The sequence below is a fragment of the Xyrauchen texanus genome, chromosome 14 (assembly GCF_025860055.1).
Source record: "Xyrauchen texanus isolate HMW12.3.18 chromosome 14, RBS_HiC_50CHRs, whole genome shotgun sequence".
Classification (NCBI taxonomy): Eukaryota; Metazoa; Chordata; class Actinopteri; order Cypriniformes; family Catostomidae; genus Xyrauchen; species Xyrauchen texanus.
The window spans coordinates 19,747,100-19,768,723 of NC_068289.1; the positions used below are offsets into that span (position 1 = coordinate 19,747,100).

Sequence of the window (21,624 nt, forward strand, 5' to 3'; positions counted from 1 at the left end):
TGTTATATCCAAAAATGTATCGCTTTGTTGTCATGGCAACATAACACTGATTAACCCTTTAAATCTGGTAAAGGACATAACGCATTTAATCAATGATTCTATAAAACTAAAATTATTTTGATAATTTTCAAAATATTTTTTCTGGTAATCAACATTATGCCACAAATACTGTCAATTGAGCTTAACTTGTATTGAACCCTGGATATTTCTTTAATTGTCGTAAGTGCAGAACTCCATGGGGCAACACATTATTTTCGTTAAGACACCAAAACAAAAATATGGGAAACAAAATTACAATGGGCCAATTTGTTTTTTGTCCCAAACCGACTAACAGGAAAAATGGCTAAATGTGTCCCTTTGTCAAATGGATGTAAAATAAATCAATTAAATTGTATTAAATAAAAAAAAAAAAATTATAGAATGAATTAATAGCAATTATAGCCCGACCGATATGGGATTTTTGAGGCGATGCCAATTTTTAAGGGGAAAAATGTACTAATTACCGATATGCTGATCAATATAGTTAATTTTTTAGCTGAAATTAAAACACGCCTTTTCTATGTGGATTGTTCACCGATTTTGCACCTATGCAAAGGTACTCAGAATGCTACTTTCTTAAACAAATATTTTCATCAAATAATATTTGACATTATTATCATACATTGTCAACCAATTCTAGAAATAAACACTGAGAAAATAAAGAATACATAAAAATACAATTAATAGCTAAATAAACATCAGTACTGTATAGTATCAGTCAAATGCTGACCTCTTATAGTGCTTCTTTGTGTTAGCAACGGCTCAAAATGTAAGTGTTGCCACCTTGTGGAGTCAGACACACTAATTTGTGCAGAAAAATCGGGCTGCACGCATTCAGTGCTTGTACACTGGTGATGATGAATTTTGCATCACGTGTCCTGTACGAGTCAAAATAATTTTTCTGGTAATCAACATTATGCCACATACTGTTCAGTGTATTTGACATTATTATCATACATTGTCAACCAATTCTAGAAATAAACACTGAGAAAATAAAGAACAAATAAAAATACAATTAATAGCTAAATAAACATCAGTACTGTTTGTATCAGTCAAATGCTGACCATTAAAATACTGCCAATCAATTAGGAGCAGGTTGAAAAACAAGAAGCATTTACACCTGCCGAGTCGAGATAAATGGCAGCTGCGGTGTTGTACCGTATTCTGCTATACAAGTTCAGTGGAAAATTTCAAAGGTGGAAACCAGACTTTTAAATATTACATTTTGTAAATGCATCGACTGGAATTGTTCGGTCGAAGGGGGAATCTTGATCAAAACAGTTTGGTGAATACATGTTTACACATTCCAATCAGCAAACAATCTATGAAAGTAGCTTGTTGGTTAGCTAGTTAGCTATTAGCTCATTGTCACGGAGAGTAAAAGATGGACTTTATTTACTTTCCAGCATTGCATCTCAGCAACTAGGTAACAACATAGCGTGAAATTAACACTCAACAGACACAATCCACCACCGCACTGCTGCCTGTTGAGCTGCAATAAGATGCTCTAATGCTTCCCTTTCAATCTGCTATATTACTGACTGCACTGACAAACTATAGCTGGCTAACTTAAACAGATATTATAAACGTGAGTAACATGGTTGTCAGAGACAGGGTTAATGTTATATTAGTTATATTGAAAAGGGAAAATGATGGGGTCATTGTTTAATATCTTTCCAGTATGTATTTCACAAACAAGTTAACTACTTACCATGAAGACACCGCTTAACTCTGCACTGCTTAACTCCACACTGTCTGCAGAACCACCGTCAGTGTAAACAATGGAGTCGGAGCATGCTCTTCTGGACAAACAACATTATGACACCAATTATAAACCATTGTTTTCTGCATTATATGTTCTTAAAAAAAAGTTTTCATATCTGCGCATATCGGAAAGCATATACGGCATATATATCTGTGAAAGGATAATATCGGCCGACAGTTAAATTCGGTCAACACTAGAAGCAATATAGTTTCATTGGCAGAAATAAATGTTTTATGACCTACAAATTTAGTCAATTCAGCAGCCATTGGCAGGTGGACCTAAATGATGGATGCCCGAAAGAAAATACTATTAAAGAAAGTAGTATTTGTAACTAAGAAGTTGTAATCATTCATGTTTCTCATACTATGTTTTTCATATTTTATCTTTGATAAAAAAAAAATGATCTTTTAAACGTATTTGGATTAGGGTGTTTTTTCTTCTAATGTGTCTATTTTTGTGTATTTTTGTTGACCTATCTAGGTGTCTCCAGTCCAGCACACGACCAGCACAGGTGGGCGGCGGCGGAGAATGACTAGCGACGACCCAGATGAGAAAAGACGAAAGTTTCTGGAAAGAAACAGAGCTGCTGCATCCCGCTGCAGGCAAAAGAGGAAAGTCTGGGTGCAAGGTCTGGAGAAAAAAGCTGAAGACTTGAGCACCATGAACGGACAGCTACAGGTACACACACACTGACAGAGTTACCTACATGGGCAGGTTTGAGTGTATTCAACATGAGTGTTTTTTGAGCAAGACAAAGATAGTGATGAAGTCATTAATAAAAATGAAGAAGTGTGTTTAAATGACAGCCACGGCGTGATTGTTCAAGTCTCCTGCATTGATATGGCCCTGTCAATAAAGACATTTCTTCCAGATGTCATCGGCACACAAGCGTGTCGTCTCTTCTGTCGGAGTGTTTGCGAGCTGCCCTGGAACTCTCTCAGGGAAAGCCGTCTCTTTCTCAACCCCCGTTTTTTAGCAGGCAATTAGGATCTGCCACTGACAAGTTCGAAACAGTTCACGTAACCGTTGTCTCTGCTGATAACTGAGAGTGCGGCTCGGTGCCGGCACGTTCCAGACAATTTAATGAGATGTGCCACTGTTTATTTGCACGCTGTCTTTTTTATTTGTCCATTTAAACAAAGCGCAATGGTTTAGCGAAGGGGTGGGGGAAGGTAGATTAATTTGTGGGGTATATCAATGAATAAACTAACATAAAACAGATGGAGCACTGTAGAAGTCTGTTGGGTGAATAACAGAATGTTTGAGACTCTTAAATCTAGCATGGCTGTATGTTTCATCGGAGAGAAGGTATTTAATACGAGTGCATTTATCAGCGCTGATGCGCTCATGTAATTGTTCCTCTCTGCCCCGTTGGCCCAGCTGATCAGACCTTAGAGCTCTAATGATGCTCAGTTATGTTAACATCATCCTTAACTGGCTTTTTAACGAGGTGTCAGGGTTTGCCGACCAGCACACGGAAACACTCGAGCCAAACATCCCCCTGTGCTGTCTTTATGGATGCAGCCAATCTGTGATAACATTAAACACTTTAATGATCTGAACAGGCCTGCTCTGCCATCTCTCTGAAAACTGGATATGGTAAAATTGAGATTCATCAGATTTTATTCATGCCATTTGGTCTTTTTTTGTTGTTGAAAGGCAGGGTGGGAGGACCAAATGTGGAGCAATGGGTTCCTAAATTCAAGATAGGAAATTCACTGGTCAGAAATCTTGGTTAAATCTTGACTTTATCGACTTCTGTTTCTAACTTGAATCATGATATATACATAGTAAATTGTTGGAGGAATACCTTGTAACAATTATTTTCCACCTACAAAGTAGCTCTTTAATGTGAACATGGTTTCCCTTTCTTTGTCTACAAGATGTCTGAGCTAATGAAAATGATAAATCACCCAGCCCAATTAAAAGATACCTGCCTTTGAGTAAATATTTGTGTGAAATAAATGTTCATTTAATGTCAACAATTTTATGTAAGGAAAAATGTACAGTCAGTTGGGGTCCTGATCATGCTATCAGGGTTTATTTTGCAATAATGACCAACTATACATTATCCTGCTTATTACACAGCTTCTTGCTATATAAATAAAAATTTGGGCATGAAGTATTGATTTTGATATAAACTTAATTTAGGGTATTTATCAGTGTTTTCTCCGAGCCTTATGATTAATTTTCATGAAGTTAGTAATTTGCAGCAATTTTGGGGAATCTACTTTGAAACTGTGGCTTCCCAGTTCCCAGTGGCTACAAGCTACTCATAACTTAACCCTTTGGCCCGCCGAGAAAAAATGTAAATATTAATAACTACATAATTTTAAAGCTTAGAAGCTGTACTTTACAATGCATGTAATCATTATGACTAAAACCGTACAAGTGCTTTAAAATTTGCAAATCAGAAGTGTTCCGTTTTTAAAATGTATTCATTATTTTGCTTTCCTAATATTTTTGTAATCTGAAAAATCAAGCTGATCATATAGCCATGTGTCATATGTTTTTGGAAAGCTCTCAAAGACTATAATACAATTTGTTTAACACATAGACAAAAATATAGCGAGTAATAGCTAAATAAACAGGTGTTGTATATATGCCATGTTTTGCTTAACTTCACAAGATAAATAAAACTGAACATAAAATATCACATACCATTACTTAGAAGCAATTATCATTTAAACAACCCCACACATAACGTAATCGAATGCATTCATCATTAGATAATCCACACGAGGCACAATGTGCACACAGTACATAATGTGCTATCTAGCTAAAAACACGTTAGCTTTCCTGGATCAGATAATGGAAATTATGTAGTACTTTGTCTAGCGGCATGGAACGCTAAACCAATCATATTACTCAGGTCAATGCAGGGCTCCAGACAAACTTCTTTTACTTGGAGCACTGTTGTCCCTAACTGAAAATTTAAAGGGCACAGGTTGAAAAGTTTGGGGCACACACCTTAAATCGACCTGCAACACTATTATTCACATTTTCCCCATTTTAACTGTATTAATGATTAATGCTTTGGTAATAAATATAGAAACTACAATGTGCTGTTTTATTTTAGTTCACAGTCACATTTTAACTGAATGGTGGTTAACAAATGCACATTCAGAAATGTAAACAAATTATTTTTACATTACAGTGCAAAAAACAAAACAAATACATAAAATGTAAACATGAGGTAAGTGGTCAGTGGTATTACTGTCATTACAGCATCAGAATAAGTAAACAACTAGTGCCTCTCCTTACTCTCCCTTAAAGCACATCCCCCTGTGGGACACTGCATCTACATGCACCCTCTGACATCAGATGTAATCCTCTTCTGTGCTGAAAATCCCCTTTCACATAGACTGGAAGGACCAGCATTATGTGCACAAGATGTATGATGTTCTACAAAGAACAGAACATTAGTTTAGCTTTCAGGTCATCATTTACAAATAAAAGTTAATGAGGACTTTTACCTTGTAATCAGAGCAGAATGACAACTTTGTTTGCATCATCTCCCATAGGGCCAGATAGGTTTTGTCCATGTAGTTTCTGGAGATTAACATCTTCATGGACTGATACTCCTCTCTAGCCAAATTGCTGTCACAGCTAACATTGATAAAATTGCTTACCTGATATTTGTAGACTCAGGGGGAGTCTCACCATCCTCCTCCTGCCTTCGTTTCTGAACCCGAAGGTCTGCCTGTAGCTCTGCTAGCCTACCACCTGGCTTAAATCTGACTGCCATGGCTTCAGCAGTCACAATGAGATTTTCAATCCCACTGACAGCCTGTAAAACATTTTCCATAACATTTTCTACATTAAGGGGAAAAAAACTAAACATAATCAGATTAGAATTAATCGTACTCTGATTTAATTTAGCTTAAACAATATATTGTCACTTCAGCCTTACCTGAGGCAAGATGATATAATTCCTTTGAAGGAAAAGGCTGAACAGAGAGAGAAATAAAAAAAACTTACTCTCCGGTTCTCCGATACGCCATAGCTTGGTCCCCGGCCACTCCTCCACCCTCTAACGGATGACAGCCGCAACTCCCCGGGTGGATCGGAGGCAGTCCTCCAACCCCTGGCGGATGGAACTCCCCGTCGCGTTCTCTGGGAACAGAAGAGGTCTTCCTGCCCATGGCAGCGGTTCTTCCGCTCCAGGTGGTTGGCCCCGAGAACCGGCTTGACAATATAAATAATATTTTTAATAAAGAACTAAAACCAAAAGACACTCCGCCCTGTCACAATCAGTAATGTTTATAGATCCAAAATATGAATTGATTTTTAGAATTAAATACAGTCCTTTCTTGCTCTGCCAGCAATATCTGCATTCCTTGATGATTAAGTCAATTGTTCCATGTGGAAGTAGACTGCTGTGAACTTCCCTGGGTTCTGTAGGTTCTGGTCCTTTCCTCCAGGTCTCAGTAATGTTTGCAGGGCCCGGGTTACATGTGGAAGCCAACGTTTCCCACTAACACAACCTGGGACACTGACATGCACACCCAGCTCCTCTCCCAGGGCTCTGAGCTCTCTCATAGATTTGCTGCTGTAGTGGTACTTCTTTCATACCATGTTAAGGAGATTGTAGACTTGGTCAACCATGGATATTTTCTTTTAGACGGACAGCATTGCCAGCTCTAATTTATAATTAAAATGAATTCAACTTGAATATATACATTGTTTACTACCCCCAACTTTAGCCTAATTGTCCACATAACCTGCCTATGTGGCAAGCAATGGAACGGGACAATAAAAGCTCCCACTTAAACTTGGAGGAGGGATATCACACCGCCCTTATGCCCAAGATTGACTGCAGCACCATCGGCTCGCATGGCAACTGTCTTCTCTAACCACCTTGTCTCTGTCTCTTAGATGGCGAAAGGCCTCTTTGGTGGCATCATAGACCAAATTACAGTTTATCTATAACTGTGTACAGTTAAATGTTGATCTGGAACAGTATTCACTGTACACCAAAACCACCAGCAGACAGGAACTGTTTTTTTCCCCTGTCATCACACTGAACAGTTCGATCATTGTGGTACCTACAAATTATATATATATTAATTTTAGGCAAAAAAAAAAAAAAAAAAAACAGCACAGTTTCATTATAGTAGTAATTTCTGGCATATATTTATATAAGTGACTGTAGTGTTATTCTGAGTAAGCACTAAACTGGAGTCAAATTATTTGGTTTATCAGCTACTGTAGTTAACATACCTTGAGCATGTGCATGCTGGACTTCCATGTGGCCAATCTAAATATTCGTTGGTTTCCCCTGTTGCAGGATCCTTGCGTATACTATTTCACATTAGTTAAAATCTTCTCATCGATCTTCTGTTTTAGTGAATCTGCAATTGCGCCAATGATTTGCGCACATGCTGTATTGTTACTGTATGTAGGATTAACTTTACGCTGTTCTTTTTCAACAATTCAATGAGACTTTTGAATTTGGTGAATGGTAGTTCCTGCTTAGCTATGAAATAGGCCATATTGAATTTCACTACCATTTCAGCCTCATCAGATGACTGAATGGTAGCTTCCTGCCTTTGAAATGCTACTGGAAATGGCAATGCCATTTCATTTGTGTATCTGTCTCTGCATATTTTATGTTTTAAGCTGCTATTGTGCTTCATTAAGGTGTCGTGTTTAAACTGTGCGGTGCCAGTTGCCTCGGCAAACTTTTTGTTTTCTGCATGTTGTGGACCACTTCTAGTGCAGTATATACAGTTCATGGTGTTGGGGTTTTTGCTAAATCTACGTCATGTAATCTCCCTCAGCCATTCCTGTCGGAAACAGTGTGTTCTTGCATTTTTCGCAATGGCCTCTTCTTCCTCTTATTCATCGACTTATACAATTTGCTGCTCTGAAGGGCCTGGCTCTGGTACAGGAGGAGCCGTAGATGGAAAAAATGCGTCAATGGTTTGTTTTACCATGGTTTACTTTTATGCACGATGAGTGTGACGCCATGAAAGTGAGTGTAGATGACGTTACCCACGCAGTTGACTAATCACTGATGGACCCAACTCTTGCAGACTCACTCCCTGCTTGTTTTTCAACATGAAATTAAAAAAAAAATGCTGTCAAATTTGCAGGTCGCACGTGTGCGAGTAGTTGAAAAATATACTCTCACAGTCTCAAAAAAAGGTTGCAGTCTGGAGCCCTGCGCTGCAAACAGATGTGGAAGTCAAAAATGGGCAGAAAGTATCATTTACTAATTACATATGGCCACCAGAAGATGGCGCCAAGTATGTGACACAGATTCAATGATGTCTCAAATGACACAGAATGGAAAATGAATGAGATTGTGTTACTCATGCTTGCATGCTTTGGAGAGAGCGCATACATGTAATCATTGATGTGTTTTTATGTAAAATTATTATGCTTTTTTGTTTAGAGACATTTTTGGACACTAGGATAAATAATTAAAAAGTAGTTAGCTACACTACAAGCTACTAAAGAAGAAAATATTTTTAGATATATAACAGTAAGATGACATTTATTTAATACAATATCACCTAAAAGGTTTACGAAAATTAACCATGGTTTTACTATAATGACCATAGTTTTTGGTATTTGCAGAAAAACTATCTAACCAGAAATTGTATCATGGTTACTGAAATAGTACAGTATAACCATGGTGGCTATGTGGATACAACATTATTTTTGTAGTAAAACCATGGTTAATAGTATCAAATCCATGGTTACTATAGTCATGGTGACTATTACTACAGTAAAACCATGGTTAATTTTCATAAGGGTTACCCATATAGGGTGACACTATAAACATAACTTTATACTTACTATACTCTAATAAATGAGACAACACCCTATTTTATATAATTGAATTGATATATAGTGATAAACAGCAGCAATACTCTACATTTTTCGCTTCAGAAAAGAAAGCCCTTTAAGGCTGAATCAGTGAATCGTTTATGTGAACTTGTTCATTTACATGAATCGTACAAAAGGACTGAATCACTAAAATTAATTTTCCCAACTCTAAATATAAGGGAAATGTTTGTTTTAACTGGCTCATTTACATGAACTGTCCAAAAGCTTTCCCAGTGCTACACTAGAAGACTGTTTGTTTGATTACGCCCTTGGCTCCATTGTGACAATTTTAGCCTTTTGTCATACTACAGTGCTACTTGCTTGAAAATGTTGCTCGTTATTAGAAATGCTACACTATTTTGAAAATAGCTACTGTCACACTAGTGATAAATTAAATTAAGTTAGTAGCATCACTACTTTTATCTAAATGCTGCCAAACACTGATTAGCTGAGTTTCAGACACACATACTAACTGACCGAATACTTGAATCTGAAGGACCCAGTGTATTTTAATGTGATGTGGAATAACTGAGAACCAGAAAAGACCTAGTAAGAGGGAGAAAGGCCACTTTTGTGTTTGTAATGGAAGATGGCAAAGTGTAGTATATATTTTGTCGACACAGACTTGCTGTGTTGGAGCAGCTGTGTTGAAACCTGCTTCTCTGCTGCCCACCGTGCCAAAGCTGCCAAGATAAAACAGATGGAATTAAATAAACTGGCACGCTTTTAGACTGCTAGATTAAATGTGGGCTGTGTTTCTGAGGAATGGTTTAAATCTGCGGCTGAGTGTCGTGTCCTTCTCTCGCATCAGTTCAGCTCTCTGTAAATCCTGATAAAGTCACCTTGACTGTTAAACAGTCTGTCTTTAGTGCATGCAGAACAGCATGGCCCCATGGGAGCTCTAACGGCAGCCAAGAGTAAATCTCACTAGAATGGGTGACAATGTTTCGCTGACGGAGGGGAGCTCTCTCTCTGTTTCTCTCTCCTGGGACTCTGTCATTAAGCAGCTATAATTGTGTCCCAGAAAAGCACAAATGAAGAAGGGTAGACAATCTTTTTGATGTTTCACTAATCTGGCCATCTTGTCAGTTAAAATGATCGTTTCTTTCTCTCTTTTGTCTTTGTGTGCAGAATGAGGTGACTATTCTGCGTAGTGAGGTTGCCCAACTGAAACAGCTTTTACTGGCTCATAAGGACTGTCCTGTAACGCTGCTGCAGAAGAAATCGGGATACCACCGTGAGTACTTTACCATCAGACCAGAGCAGATTCAATTTTACCAGCCAAAACGGCAACAGACATAATATAACACATCAGACCGTTGCGCTCAATACTATTATCAGACCTCATTGTATGCACATTTGGGTGCACATGTGGAAAGGCCTAAAAATAATTTTATAAAAGGGAACATGAAATTAAAATTGGGACACTCTAATTGATCAAACTTAGTGTATTTTCCACCTCTCAAAAATTTTATGTTGATGTTACAAAGGCCGCATACTGTAGGTGGGGAAAAAATAATACTAACCAAATCGATTTTTAGTGGTAATGTTGGGTGGTTGTCAGGATGCTGCTATGCAGTTGCTGGGATGTTTTAGATTGTGACTGGGTACTAGATTGTTTGGTGGTTGCATAAAAATATCAATATCAAACCAAAATCAAATCGAGAGCTTGTGAATCGGAATTGAATCAGGAAATCTGTACCAATACCCAGCCCTACACCCATATAATGCCTAGATATGGCTCAAGTTTCTCCTTCAATGTAAGAATGCAGATTTTATTTTTTTACCCTTTTATCATCTGCCAGGTGAAAATGTTAAGTTTGATTGCTTGGAAACACTTAAATTGCTTGTTGTGTCATTTGTGTCTGTAGCATCTAAAAACTTAAATATGAGCAATAGTAATAGTTGCTTTTGCAAGCACAACTCATAACCTATATACCTCACCCTTCATTATTTCCTAGTGAATATTATTTATTTATGGGTTAGCATTGTGGATGTCATTTAATGCTGTCTATGAAGTAATCTTTACCTTGAGATTTAATTGACAAGTCCAGAGTGGCAGTAGGCAGAATTCTTTATATTCATATTTCGTTAAATTTAACTCAGATTTCGAGACCATATTCATATCTTGTTTTACAGACTGTCTCTATTTCTGTGAAAATTAGAGAAATTCTCTGGACTGCCAGGCCTGCTTAATGGGTTGTAAGCTTTTCTTTTTTTTTTTTTTTCTCATTTCTTTTTCCTACTATAACAGATGAGTGTTGATACTAATGAGTGTTCTGTGGGACATTTGATGAAATGTGAAGAGTGGAATATGAACCAGCACTGAGTGTGAAATAACACAGATTCATCTCGTCCCATTATTACCGAAGAACAACCAAGGGCTCATTTATTTGCACAACAGTGATGTTAGATACCAAAATGATCCCTGCTGTATGTTACGCTGTCCTCCTTTAAGATGAGTGATAAAGAGGCATTCAGAAGCCGAGGGCTGTTTCTGTTTCAAGCACATCTTTGGCCGTTATGCTTTAATGACACCTTGTGAAATCTGCAGCTCGTCTGCCATATGTAGCCACTTCATATCAATTAGCTGTTGTCACTGGGCCGGAGAAACGGTTGTGGGAGTGATTGCGTCTATATGCTTCTGCCGGCAGCACTTCCACAGGCTTCAGCAGACACTAAAACTTAATGGCTGCCAATGCCGCTCTGCTAGTGTGTAAGCACTTTTTGCAGATAACTTTCAACTCTTTGATTTCACAACATAGACTGTGTGTGTGTTTGCATTTGGCTCACTCCGTAACCCAGCGTTGACTTGTATTGACAATGATTGCCTCCAAAATTAGTGTATTATAGCCACAAGCCTGACAGAAGTGCAGTTTCGCAACTCAGATGCGCTGAGTCATGCAGTTCATTATACGACCACATTGTTTAGCAGCATGACTGACGGGTCTCGTGCATATTATGGTGGGATGGATGCCGGGTGAGATTGGGTTGTCAGGGAGCGGGTTCATTTGCTGGCATCTAGTTGGTCTTTGTGAGAAAGAGAAGAGTATGGAAATGATCCATTCCTCAATGCTGTTTATGCTGCCAGTGTCACTGAGGACCGTGAGGGGGTCATATATTAGTCAACTGTGCAAATGAGACTCAAAGAAGAGCAGTGTTCCATCTTTGCAGGATTTGTAAACAACACCGGTTTGTGCCACATTCATCGCAGGCTGGTGCGCAGCAGATGGTTATCACCTGTCAGAGAATGGTCTTAATATGGTGAAGAAGTGCAGTCTGAGTGGATGGGTCAGTGCTTCCATTCGGTCATCTGAACGCCACAGTCTTGTTTCCTCAGGTCCAGATTGTGCTGTTGGCTGGATCCTACACGCAATGCTATGTCATGCAACCAAAAGTTGCGAATAGTACTGGGCAAAAATATCTATTTTCAGATGCATCACAATCTTCCTTAAAAACAAACTTGGTATCGATTCTTAAATCCCAAGAACAATCTTTTACTCTGTGATAACCCTCTACACACTTACATATGCGAAAAAATGTTGCGCTATGTGGCAAAAAAAATTTGGGAAAGTTTCAGATTTCACTTGCCAGTGATTTATTAGTATAGTGGTGAAGAAGTTCAACACATAGATCCTTTCACAGTATGTTGAGAGTAAAGGTTTGGTTCCATTATTCAGTGTAAAGACGAAATCCACACAATCCATTTGTCATTGAATATTGTCTCTTTTAATATCCTTTCTGTTCTTTACAGGCAGTAGTCGATCAAAAATAACAAAAAAGAAATATATGATTCTAATCACACACAACAAAGAAGTAATTTAATTCTGCTCGCTCTTTAATATAGGGTCAACCAAAACTCGCTCTTAACTGAACTACCAGCTTTGTTTCATGCGTTGTTGTGTTCCAAAATGTCTTGGACCACTATTCACAACGGAATTCACAATGCAAGAATGCATTGTATTCTCAAAGTTGCTGTGGGGTGTGCTATAGTCGACATTAGTGTGAACTGTCCACTTCCGAGTCAACTATTGTCATGGCACAGCAACAGTTTAAAGAGAATGTAGCTGAGCAAGTAAGGTAAAATCAATATATGTATAGCAACCTACCTGAATAATAACACATCCGGTTAAATGGCACAGATTTTTAAATGTAACTCTTTCGCTCCCTTGAGTACTAAGGTTTGTTACCGCCACAGTAAGGCAAGAACGCATGTTAAGCATGTTTGTCCGAAACATGCCGCGTTGGCAATGTTAAGTGTGTTTCTTACCCTACAGTCGACATGTTTATAGCTATCCAGTAACATATCCAGTTTAATGGCGAGACTTCTGAAGAGAACTCTATCGCCCCCTTGAGTACTCAGGTTTGTTACCGCCACAGTAACACAAGAACGAATGTTAAATTTGTTTAACAGGACAGCTCGTTCACAATGCGGTGGCCCTGTGCTGACATTGGCTTAAATTAAGTATGTTTCTGGGCTTAGTCGACATGTTTATAGTTAGCAAACTGAACAATAACATATCTAGTTTACTGGCACAGACTTTTAGAAGTAACTCTATCACCCCCTTGAGTACTGAGGTTTGTTACCACCACAGTGCAAGAACAAACCTTCGACCGGACAGCATTGGCCAAGCCCTCACGTCAGCCTAAGTAGTTGTGTTAGATATGTTTCTTGTCTTTCAGTCAACATGTTTAAAGCTAGCTACTGTACCTGAACAATAATGCATGCAGTTTAATGCACAGACTTCTGAAGGTAACTCTATTGCCCCAATGAGAACTGAGGTTTGGTACCTTCACAGTAAGGCAAGAACAAACGTTCAACCGGGCCGTGATGGCCAAGCTACTTTATCAGCCTAGTTACGAATCAGCCTACACATACTTGTGTTAAGTATGTTTCTTGTCTTTCAGTCGACGTGTTTTATAGTTGGCTAATAACACAGCAAGTTTAATGGCACAGACTTCTGAAGGTAAATCTGTCGCCCCTTGAGTAATAAGGTTTGTTACTGCCAGAGCATCACTAATGCATGCAAAGTAACAGGACTGCACTTCCAATGCGATGGTCAAGTATTCTCGTCTGCGGACTTGTGTAAAGTATGTTTCTGTTTCTGGCTTTAATCTCTCGGGCAGCGCTATCCTGGTAGCAGGTGGGGGAAAATTACCCAGGCTGCCCTACAAAGAGGGCGGGCCATGCCTCCGTTTGGCATTGCACAAGCCCCATCTGCTCGCAACAGAGATGATCCGAAAGGAGGTGAGTGGAGAGACTTGGGAGCATGCAACGCTGTGTATGATAATATATCACCCTCTTTCCTGCTTAATACCATTAGGAGTAATTACAGACACCTGAATACAGAGTCGAGAGAAGAGAAAACCCGGCTCTGATTTATGCCGAGATCAAACTTACGTGCGCACATCCGGCGAGGGTATTTACAACCCCATGGCATACACGTGTAGCAAATCACCCGATCAGAGCCCAGTCAATTCAGATGTTACACATCGGATCAGAACCAGCACACAATCAAATACCAATGCATTAATTACCAAGTGCCATTTCAACAGTGCTTGCTTCATTAGCTATATTAATTATCATGGTAGTCTGCATTTCTGTTCAAGTCAGAGCGAGAGCAGGGCTTTTTCGTTCCCTTCCTCATCAGGAACCAATTAATTCAATGCAACTGCAGAACAGCTGGTGGCATTTGGACCGCGCATCTCTGCCGCTCTCCTGTGTGTGTATCATTAAAATCAGGTGCAGTAATTATCTGTCGCTGCAGTAGTTGGCAGGAATGGAAGGGGATGGTAGGGAGGGGTGCGAGAGTCTGGCAGCACACTACAGCTTCTAATACACCCTGATAATGTTGGTTTAAAATGATATTGTAACTTTAATTAAAGGTTACAAAGCAGGCACAGGGATTAATAAAAGACAAAGCATTAGACTGGGAAACTCTTTAAACGCTATCACAGCATAAATTTAGCCACCGCAAAAAAGTTTAAATGTTTGCAGGGTAAGAGCCACACATTCTCTGAAGGCCCTTGAATATGACACGGTCAGTGTTCCCCAACTCTGTCAAGCTGCTACCCAGGTGTTGGACAAAGTTTAAGTGTTGTAACATGACGATCTGATACTGCGTATGTTCTATAGCTATGCAGGTGAGTAGTTTGAACACGTTCCCCAACATTCTTCGTATGGGAACATGGGCATTGTCCCATGTGACTAATATAAAGGTAAATGCGAAAATAATTTTCTCTGCTTTTGTTAAATAAGTACAATTTAACCATTGTTTATAAGTTCTGAGGATTACTACTCATTTGACATACTGATTGTGGCGTGCTTTATAGTAGAGAAGGATGCATATTTGTTCAGATTATTTCAACTTTGACCCTGTTTGCTGCTTGCCAAAGTGCCCCCAATGATTAAGGCAATTCACCTGACGCAACAATATGTGGGCAGTAGGGTAAATTAATCGACTTTTCAAAACAATTACTGATTCATCTAAATTGTTTAGCTACATTGTCAGGGCAAGTGTTTGACAAGTTAATGTGGTTCAGTGCCAAATTCTGTATAAAGAATCCACAAAAAAAGATATATTACTATTGTGTCTCCTACCCACCAATATACCTTATTCGCTGCAGCGCCATCTTTGATTTTTTGATGGGAATGACAATGAGGCTGTGAAGGATTAAAGTACTTTCTCTTCAATGGGCTGTACTGCAGTTTAAAGTGTTTTTGGAATGTTCCATGGACGAAACTTTTTAAAAACATCTTTCCAAGAACATTCAGTAGACAAAAAACTCCAGACGACGAGAGTTGTGGAAAATCAAATGGGATTTATGAGCTTTATACAGCTTTATACCGTGCTTGCCATTGAAGAGACGACCTCACATTCTTGTTTTCATTCCAGTTAAAAATGGTGCTACTGTGAATAAGGTTTATAGAATAGAAAAAGTGTGTATTAACTTTTGTTTTCTTTGGCAAACTTTCTCTTTTTTTGTATATAATTCCTGCGTTATTGCTACCTAGCAATCTCATACAATCGCCTTTCTGTGGCACTGTAACACTTTTTGTCTGAAAGTCTAAGCAGCACATGACCTTTTTATGGAGAGGTGCATTGAAGCCCTCAAGCGAGTCAGGTGTTTGCACTCCAATGCTTGAGAGGCTTGTAATCATTTCAGACTTCTGTTTATGCTCTATGTTCCACTGTACTAAGAATCTAGAAGGCCTGTATGTACATACCAGAGCTCATCTCTGAAGTGAAGGAGTAATTAGACAGCAGGAAATTTCCACTGTGTTATAAATGAGGCTACTGATGGTGATCAGTAACAGCAGCACGTTGAGGAGGAGGAAACATTCCTCAGATTACATGATATTGGCTACGTTTGCATGTACACCAATACACTTATTGCAATAATCCGAGTATAAGGAATAATTAGATTAAGATGTTTACATGATTTGGGCAAACCTCTTCAGTCCTGTTTACACCTGTGCTTGAGTGTAACATTTTGAGTGTAACATCTGCGTCAGTGATTTGTATCACTGACGCAGGTATAATTAGGTCAGACTGGAAGAAATGCTATTAAAGCAATTACCTGCCAGTATAAAGCGATTAATATAGAAGTACTCCACATATCTTACTGCAATTATCATTACTCTGATTATTAATCACAATATCATAATTGCAATATTCGGTTTACATGAGCAACAGTTTAATCACAGTATTGCCTCATTGTAATCACATTATGAGTTTGCATGTAAACGTATCCATAGTTAGTAACCTATAATTCATCTTAAACACTAAATATAAAGACGGTCTTTATGCTATCATACTGCATATTTTTTTGTACTTTTATTTTCTTTTTTAATTATGCCAGTGGCACTATAGCTTTAAAACGTATCTTGATGTTCTTTGTTCCATTCCTTTGTGCATATATTTATTTAATAAATAATAACGTAATTCTGAATAGACCCATCAGGGCTGTGCATTTCGACAGTTTTGCTTGCATTTGCGATTAAAAATTACAATAACAGATGACATATTTGAACGCATCAGCATGTATGTGATAAGTGTCATTTCCAACTTTGAGAAGCATTTCAATAAAGAACATATATAATGAGTCTATCTGCTTTGCTATTGCCAAATTTGAGCACTTAAACTTTAGTGAGTTGCCGTTGATGCGCCATCACAGTCGCTTTGTTGTTCCTTCTGTTCTGCGCACTGATCGTGCGGCTGCACTCAATAGTTACAGAAACCAGCAGAAACTAATGTGATCAATGAAAGCTAGATATTATTCTGTTTGCCCTCTGTGATCTAGTTGCTCGAATTTCAGATGACATGATTAAACAGTGTTGCCTTTTACTAAGAAACACTCAATTCAGCATGTTTCTGAGATTCAGAGAAATGCCACAGTTGGGATGTGTTTCTCTAATAGGCTATTCAGATTAGTGTTTGATGGGTATTGGTTTTTCAGTGGTCTTTTATTAAAGCATTACAATTCATATGTTAATATAATTGATTAAAATCAAATAATTATATTTTAATTTTAATGGTAGGAAATAAGGACCTTCAGATTCTGTGATGGTGGTGGGGGAAAATGTCCAGTCAAGGAAATTACAATGGTGTTGCAACACCATGATTTATCTTGCGATGTATATTTATAGTAATAAAATATTACAGTATATCAAATAAGTAAATATAATTTTTATTTAATTGTAGTTGTAAATAGTAAGATAATAAAAAAAAAATCTAACTGTTTCGCCAATACTCTTTTGTGTGGTAATAAATGTGAATTTGTGCTAATTAGGGCTGTCAAATTATTACAATTTTAATTTTTTTATAAAATGAATGACATGGTTTGCTGATTAATTAATCACAATTAATTGCATATATAAATATTTGCAGAGAAAGGCCCACCAAATAAAATTATTCCATATATGATTATATTTTAATTGGGCTGTCAATCAATTAAAAACTTTAAAAGTTTTAATTACATGGTATGCTGAATAATTAATAGAATTAATTGCAATACATATTTGCTGAAAAAGCCTCTAAATTTGCAATAATTAATTATATGATTAAATAATTATAAATAGTTATATTTTAATAATTGTAAAAAAAAAAAAAGAAATAATAATAATACAGATAATTAAAACATAATAAATTATTTTGGCACACGAGTAAATCATTAAAAAAGACAAGAACACGTTACAATAAGTTTCCTTATGTTAACATTAATTAACAACATTAGCTAAAATGAACTGTCAATGAGCATACTTTACAGTGTTTTTAAATCTTAGTTTGTTAATTTTAACATATATTAATACATTTTTTAAATCAAAAGTTATATTAGTTAACATTAGTTAATGCACTATGAACTAACAATGAACATTCTATTTTGAATAAATAGCATAAACAAAGATTAATAAATGCTATACAAATATAATATTAACCTTATTGTAAAGTGTTATCAAAAAGTCAATACAAAAAGTGGCTTTAGAATGCAATATATTGTTTATTTCCATATTGAACATAAGCCAATCATTAACCTACAGTTCACAGCAATCCCTTTTGCAATTGAATTCGTCAATCTGTCCGAAATAGATTTATTAGAAGGACTCGACAATGTACACCTGCGTCAGACGGTTGCTTTTGGAGCGTCTCTGATGCGTGGGGTCATAAACATACCGTTTTTAGGTCACTTTGTCAAGTTTTATGTAGTTTGAAACTTAAAACATGTCTTGAGATCCCGCCATTCGGAATTGTGCTCCATCAAGCTGTTTAAATGTAAGAACGCGTCCGTACTCGTGTTGTGCGGTCTGTTGTCGGTCTATGTGGTTTGTTCTCTGTTTAAGCTGCGCAATGACTATACAGCTGGATTTTCGATTACTGCCCCTGGAGAAAACAGGTGGTACTTTAAGCTTGAATTATGGTCCGGGAACATGATTGTGTACATTTTTTTTAGGTGTTATTTTTTATATAATTAATCGCATTGAATTAACCCCACTAAATCGACAGCCCTAATTTAAATTAATATAATTGTAGTTATTCCGATAATTTAAATACATTACATTATTGTGGCAGACGAGTAAAGCATTGATTTGACAATACAAAAAGGCAATATTTCCTTTGTTTATTTCCATATAATTGAACATTCATCTATCATAGGCCAAATATATGTAATTATAATATATTATATATAAATATAATATATTAAATATAAAGTTGTGTCACGTGTGATGCTTTTGGAACGTCTCACGTTGGTTGTGTTGCATAATAAACAGTGTTCAAGTTAAACATAGTTTGAAACTTTGAACATAGGAACGTGTCGTCATCTTGTGCTGTCTGCTGTCGGGTAAGTGCAGTGTATTAACTTTACAGATGGAGTTGCGTTTACTGCCCTCTGCTGTCTGAGACTTGTACAAACATGAAGGTGGTACTTCAAGCTTGAATTTCTCTGATGGTAGGAAAATAGCTTATAACGTTCTGGGGACATTATTAAGTGTGTTAATTTTTTACGCTTTATGATATAATTAATCGCACTGAATTAACACGTTTTAGAATTAACGCAGTCTTAGTGCTAATAATTGTTTTCTTCACAGGCACCAGTGCCAAGCATACAGCCCTTTGTTTTCTGAGTATTAGACAGCACAACTTAAAATACAAAGTGATTTTTAAAAACTGTTTTAAGCCTGCAACTGTGTGAAAGGTTAGTGATGGTGTCTGTGTCTTCATATTTCAGAGTTAGAGAAGGAGGACAGCTGTGGAGATATGTCTGTTCCCAGCAGCCCACAGAATGAGGCCATCCAGCACAGCTCTATCAGCACATCCAATGGCGTCAGCTCATCCACAGCAATCACAGCGGCTCTCACATCCGGGCCCAAAACAAACCAGGGCACTGAAGAGGATTCACAAATGTGCGGGACTTCTCCCACTCACGCCCAGTCTTCAGGAAGCTGATCAGACCTCTTAATGGTCACTTTGATTTCTGGCAGACATGTTGAAATGAGGGGGAGAGGAAATGCTCCATGGAGAATATTCCTGTCTGTTTCCCCCTCTGATTTCATTTGAGTTATTTTCAATCCAATGCATTTTAACTAAGAGTACAGTAGATGAGGAAGGCACTTGGGGATCATGCAAAAACTGTACTGATTGATTGTTTTTTTTCAATATGTGGTGTATTTATTGAGTTGATATGAAGTGCAAAGTGCTGTGTATGAAGGATCAAGAACCATTGAATCACATGAATCCCAACAGCCAAAATGGATTCATAGAGATAGGAAGAGGATTGTCAGAGGCTTAAAGATGAAAGACATGGCCACTTTAATTTCTTTGCCTTTTATATTTTGCACATGAGGAAAGGGTGTTTTTTATTTGTAATAATAATTATTTTGAAGTGCTTGTTGATGAGCGGTTTCAGCTGCTTTTAGCAGTTGCTTTAAAACTATCTTGTTACAAATCTTATACTGATCATCTTTTTGAACTTTTTGAAATAGTGATGTGCTGGTGTGTGAATGTTTTATATGATTCTTGACCTGTTAAAAGAAGTCTTTGGGAAAGTCATTACATCAAAAATATCTTGAGTGGAGCGATTGGTCCTTTGGCATTGATTGTGCATTGTTCACCATACAGACTTTCAAATGCTCTCTCTATATGCCATTATTTGATTAGTTTCAATTACAGTTTCATTTTAGCTGAAATCAGTAAAATAGATCCTGATCTTGAAGGTTTTCATTAACATAATTATTTTGATAAAAGAGCTTTATGCCTTTTAAAATAAGTGATTTTATTTTCTGCTCGAGTACAAAGTGACTGACTTTGTATTTGTGGTGTATGATTCTTAGAAAAAACTCTTTAGTTCATTCACTGGTTGTGTTTCTAATTACAGTGTATTTAAGGAAGCATTGTAAATGCCATTACTGATGAAATCATTGAATGTGATCTCTACTGGTACTATGTGTTTGTCTTAGGATCAAAAGGACAACTATTTTAAAATAAGTAAAAATAATAATCACCTAAACAAGCCTTTGGGGCTTTCTCTGCCTGACCTTTGGAAGCAATTCTGTATTTGAATACAATTCTTACAAATTAAAACTTTAACTGGAGCTGCTCTTTAAAACAAATAAAAAAAATAAAACACATTGAGACTTTAGGATGTTTTTAAGTTAAACTATTAACTTAGGCTATATTTAGTGACAGTTACCTAGTACAAATCAGTCTTAAATTATCACTTTGCATTATTTTCTCTTTCAAATATATTTGCTAACTACTGTGTAGTGCAACAAGACTTTGCTGCATTTTTCCTGATTTAATGATCAGCTGTTTAAAACTAGATTTTTGCTCTGAGATGTAATCTGTATGAGAGTTGTTATGCGCTTATTTGCTTGACTGAATTCTGAGAAACTGAGAATTTGACCAATGTTTCAACCATGTCTGTTTTGGGTTATTGCAAATGAAAATCTTTTGGGTTTCTCAGCCAGGAAATGGCAACTTTTTAAATGGGATTTTTTTCTTACTACCTTTGGGTCTACTTCGAAAAAGGATGTGATTATTGTTGTGTTGGCAGTCAACTTGTAACATGTGAAAGTTATGTATAAAGTAAAATAAATTCAAATGTTGTAATAAATCTTTTAATAGCTTTTTAAGTCCTCAAAATCATCCTGTGGATTTTGCCATGTAATGAATTTCAATGTTTTTTCTTTCCTTGTCTATAAGTGTTTTTAAAGCATGACCTTTTACTGTGTAGACTCTGCCATCTTGTGGAGATGCACAAGAAAAATTAAACTCCACAGTTTTATTGTTACATTAATGCCTGTGCCTTCAATAGACAATATATTTTAGCCATAAATAACCTAAGCGTAGTTATCCTGTAATAATTGGAGCTTTAAAGGTTTTAGTCAAATTTGTATCTGTTGTTTATGTATTTCCCACTAGGTTTTTAATGTTTTGTGCCAACATGTCACCTGCCTTGCTCTAACTGAGACAAGTGAGTCAAAG

At 37.2% G+C, this 21,624-nt stretch overlaps 1 protein-coding gene across 2 annotated transcripts in view; it reads left to right on the forward strand.

Annotated features, from left to right (window-relative positions):
- Nucleotides 1–21,409, forward strand: part of atf2 (activating transcription factor 2) — a 41,078-nt gene extending 19,669 nt beyond the window's left edge. For both annotated transcript variants that reach the window (XM_052142341.1, XM_052142339.1), the window contains exons 10-12: nucleotides 2,285–2,482; nucleotides 9,773–9,878; nucleotides 19,370–21,409. In XM_052142341.1, the coding sequence (XP_051998301.1) occupies nucleotides 2,285–2,482; nucleotides 9,773–9,878; nucleotides 19,370–19,587 (522 nt within the window). In that variant the 3' untranslated portion in view covers nucleotides 19,588–21,409. The remainder of the gene's footprint in view (nucleotides 1–2,284; nucleotides 2,483–9,772; nucleotides 9,879–19,369) is intronic.
- The last annotated feature ends 215 nt before the right edge of the window (nucleotides 21,410–21,624 follow it).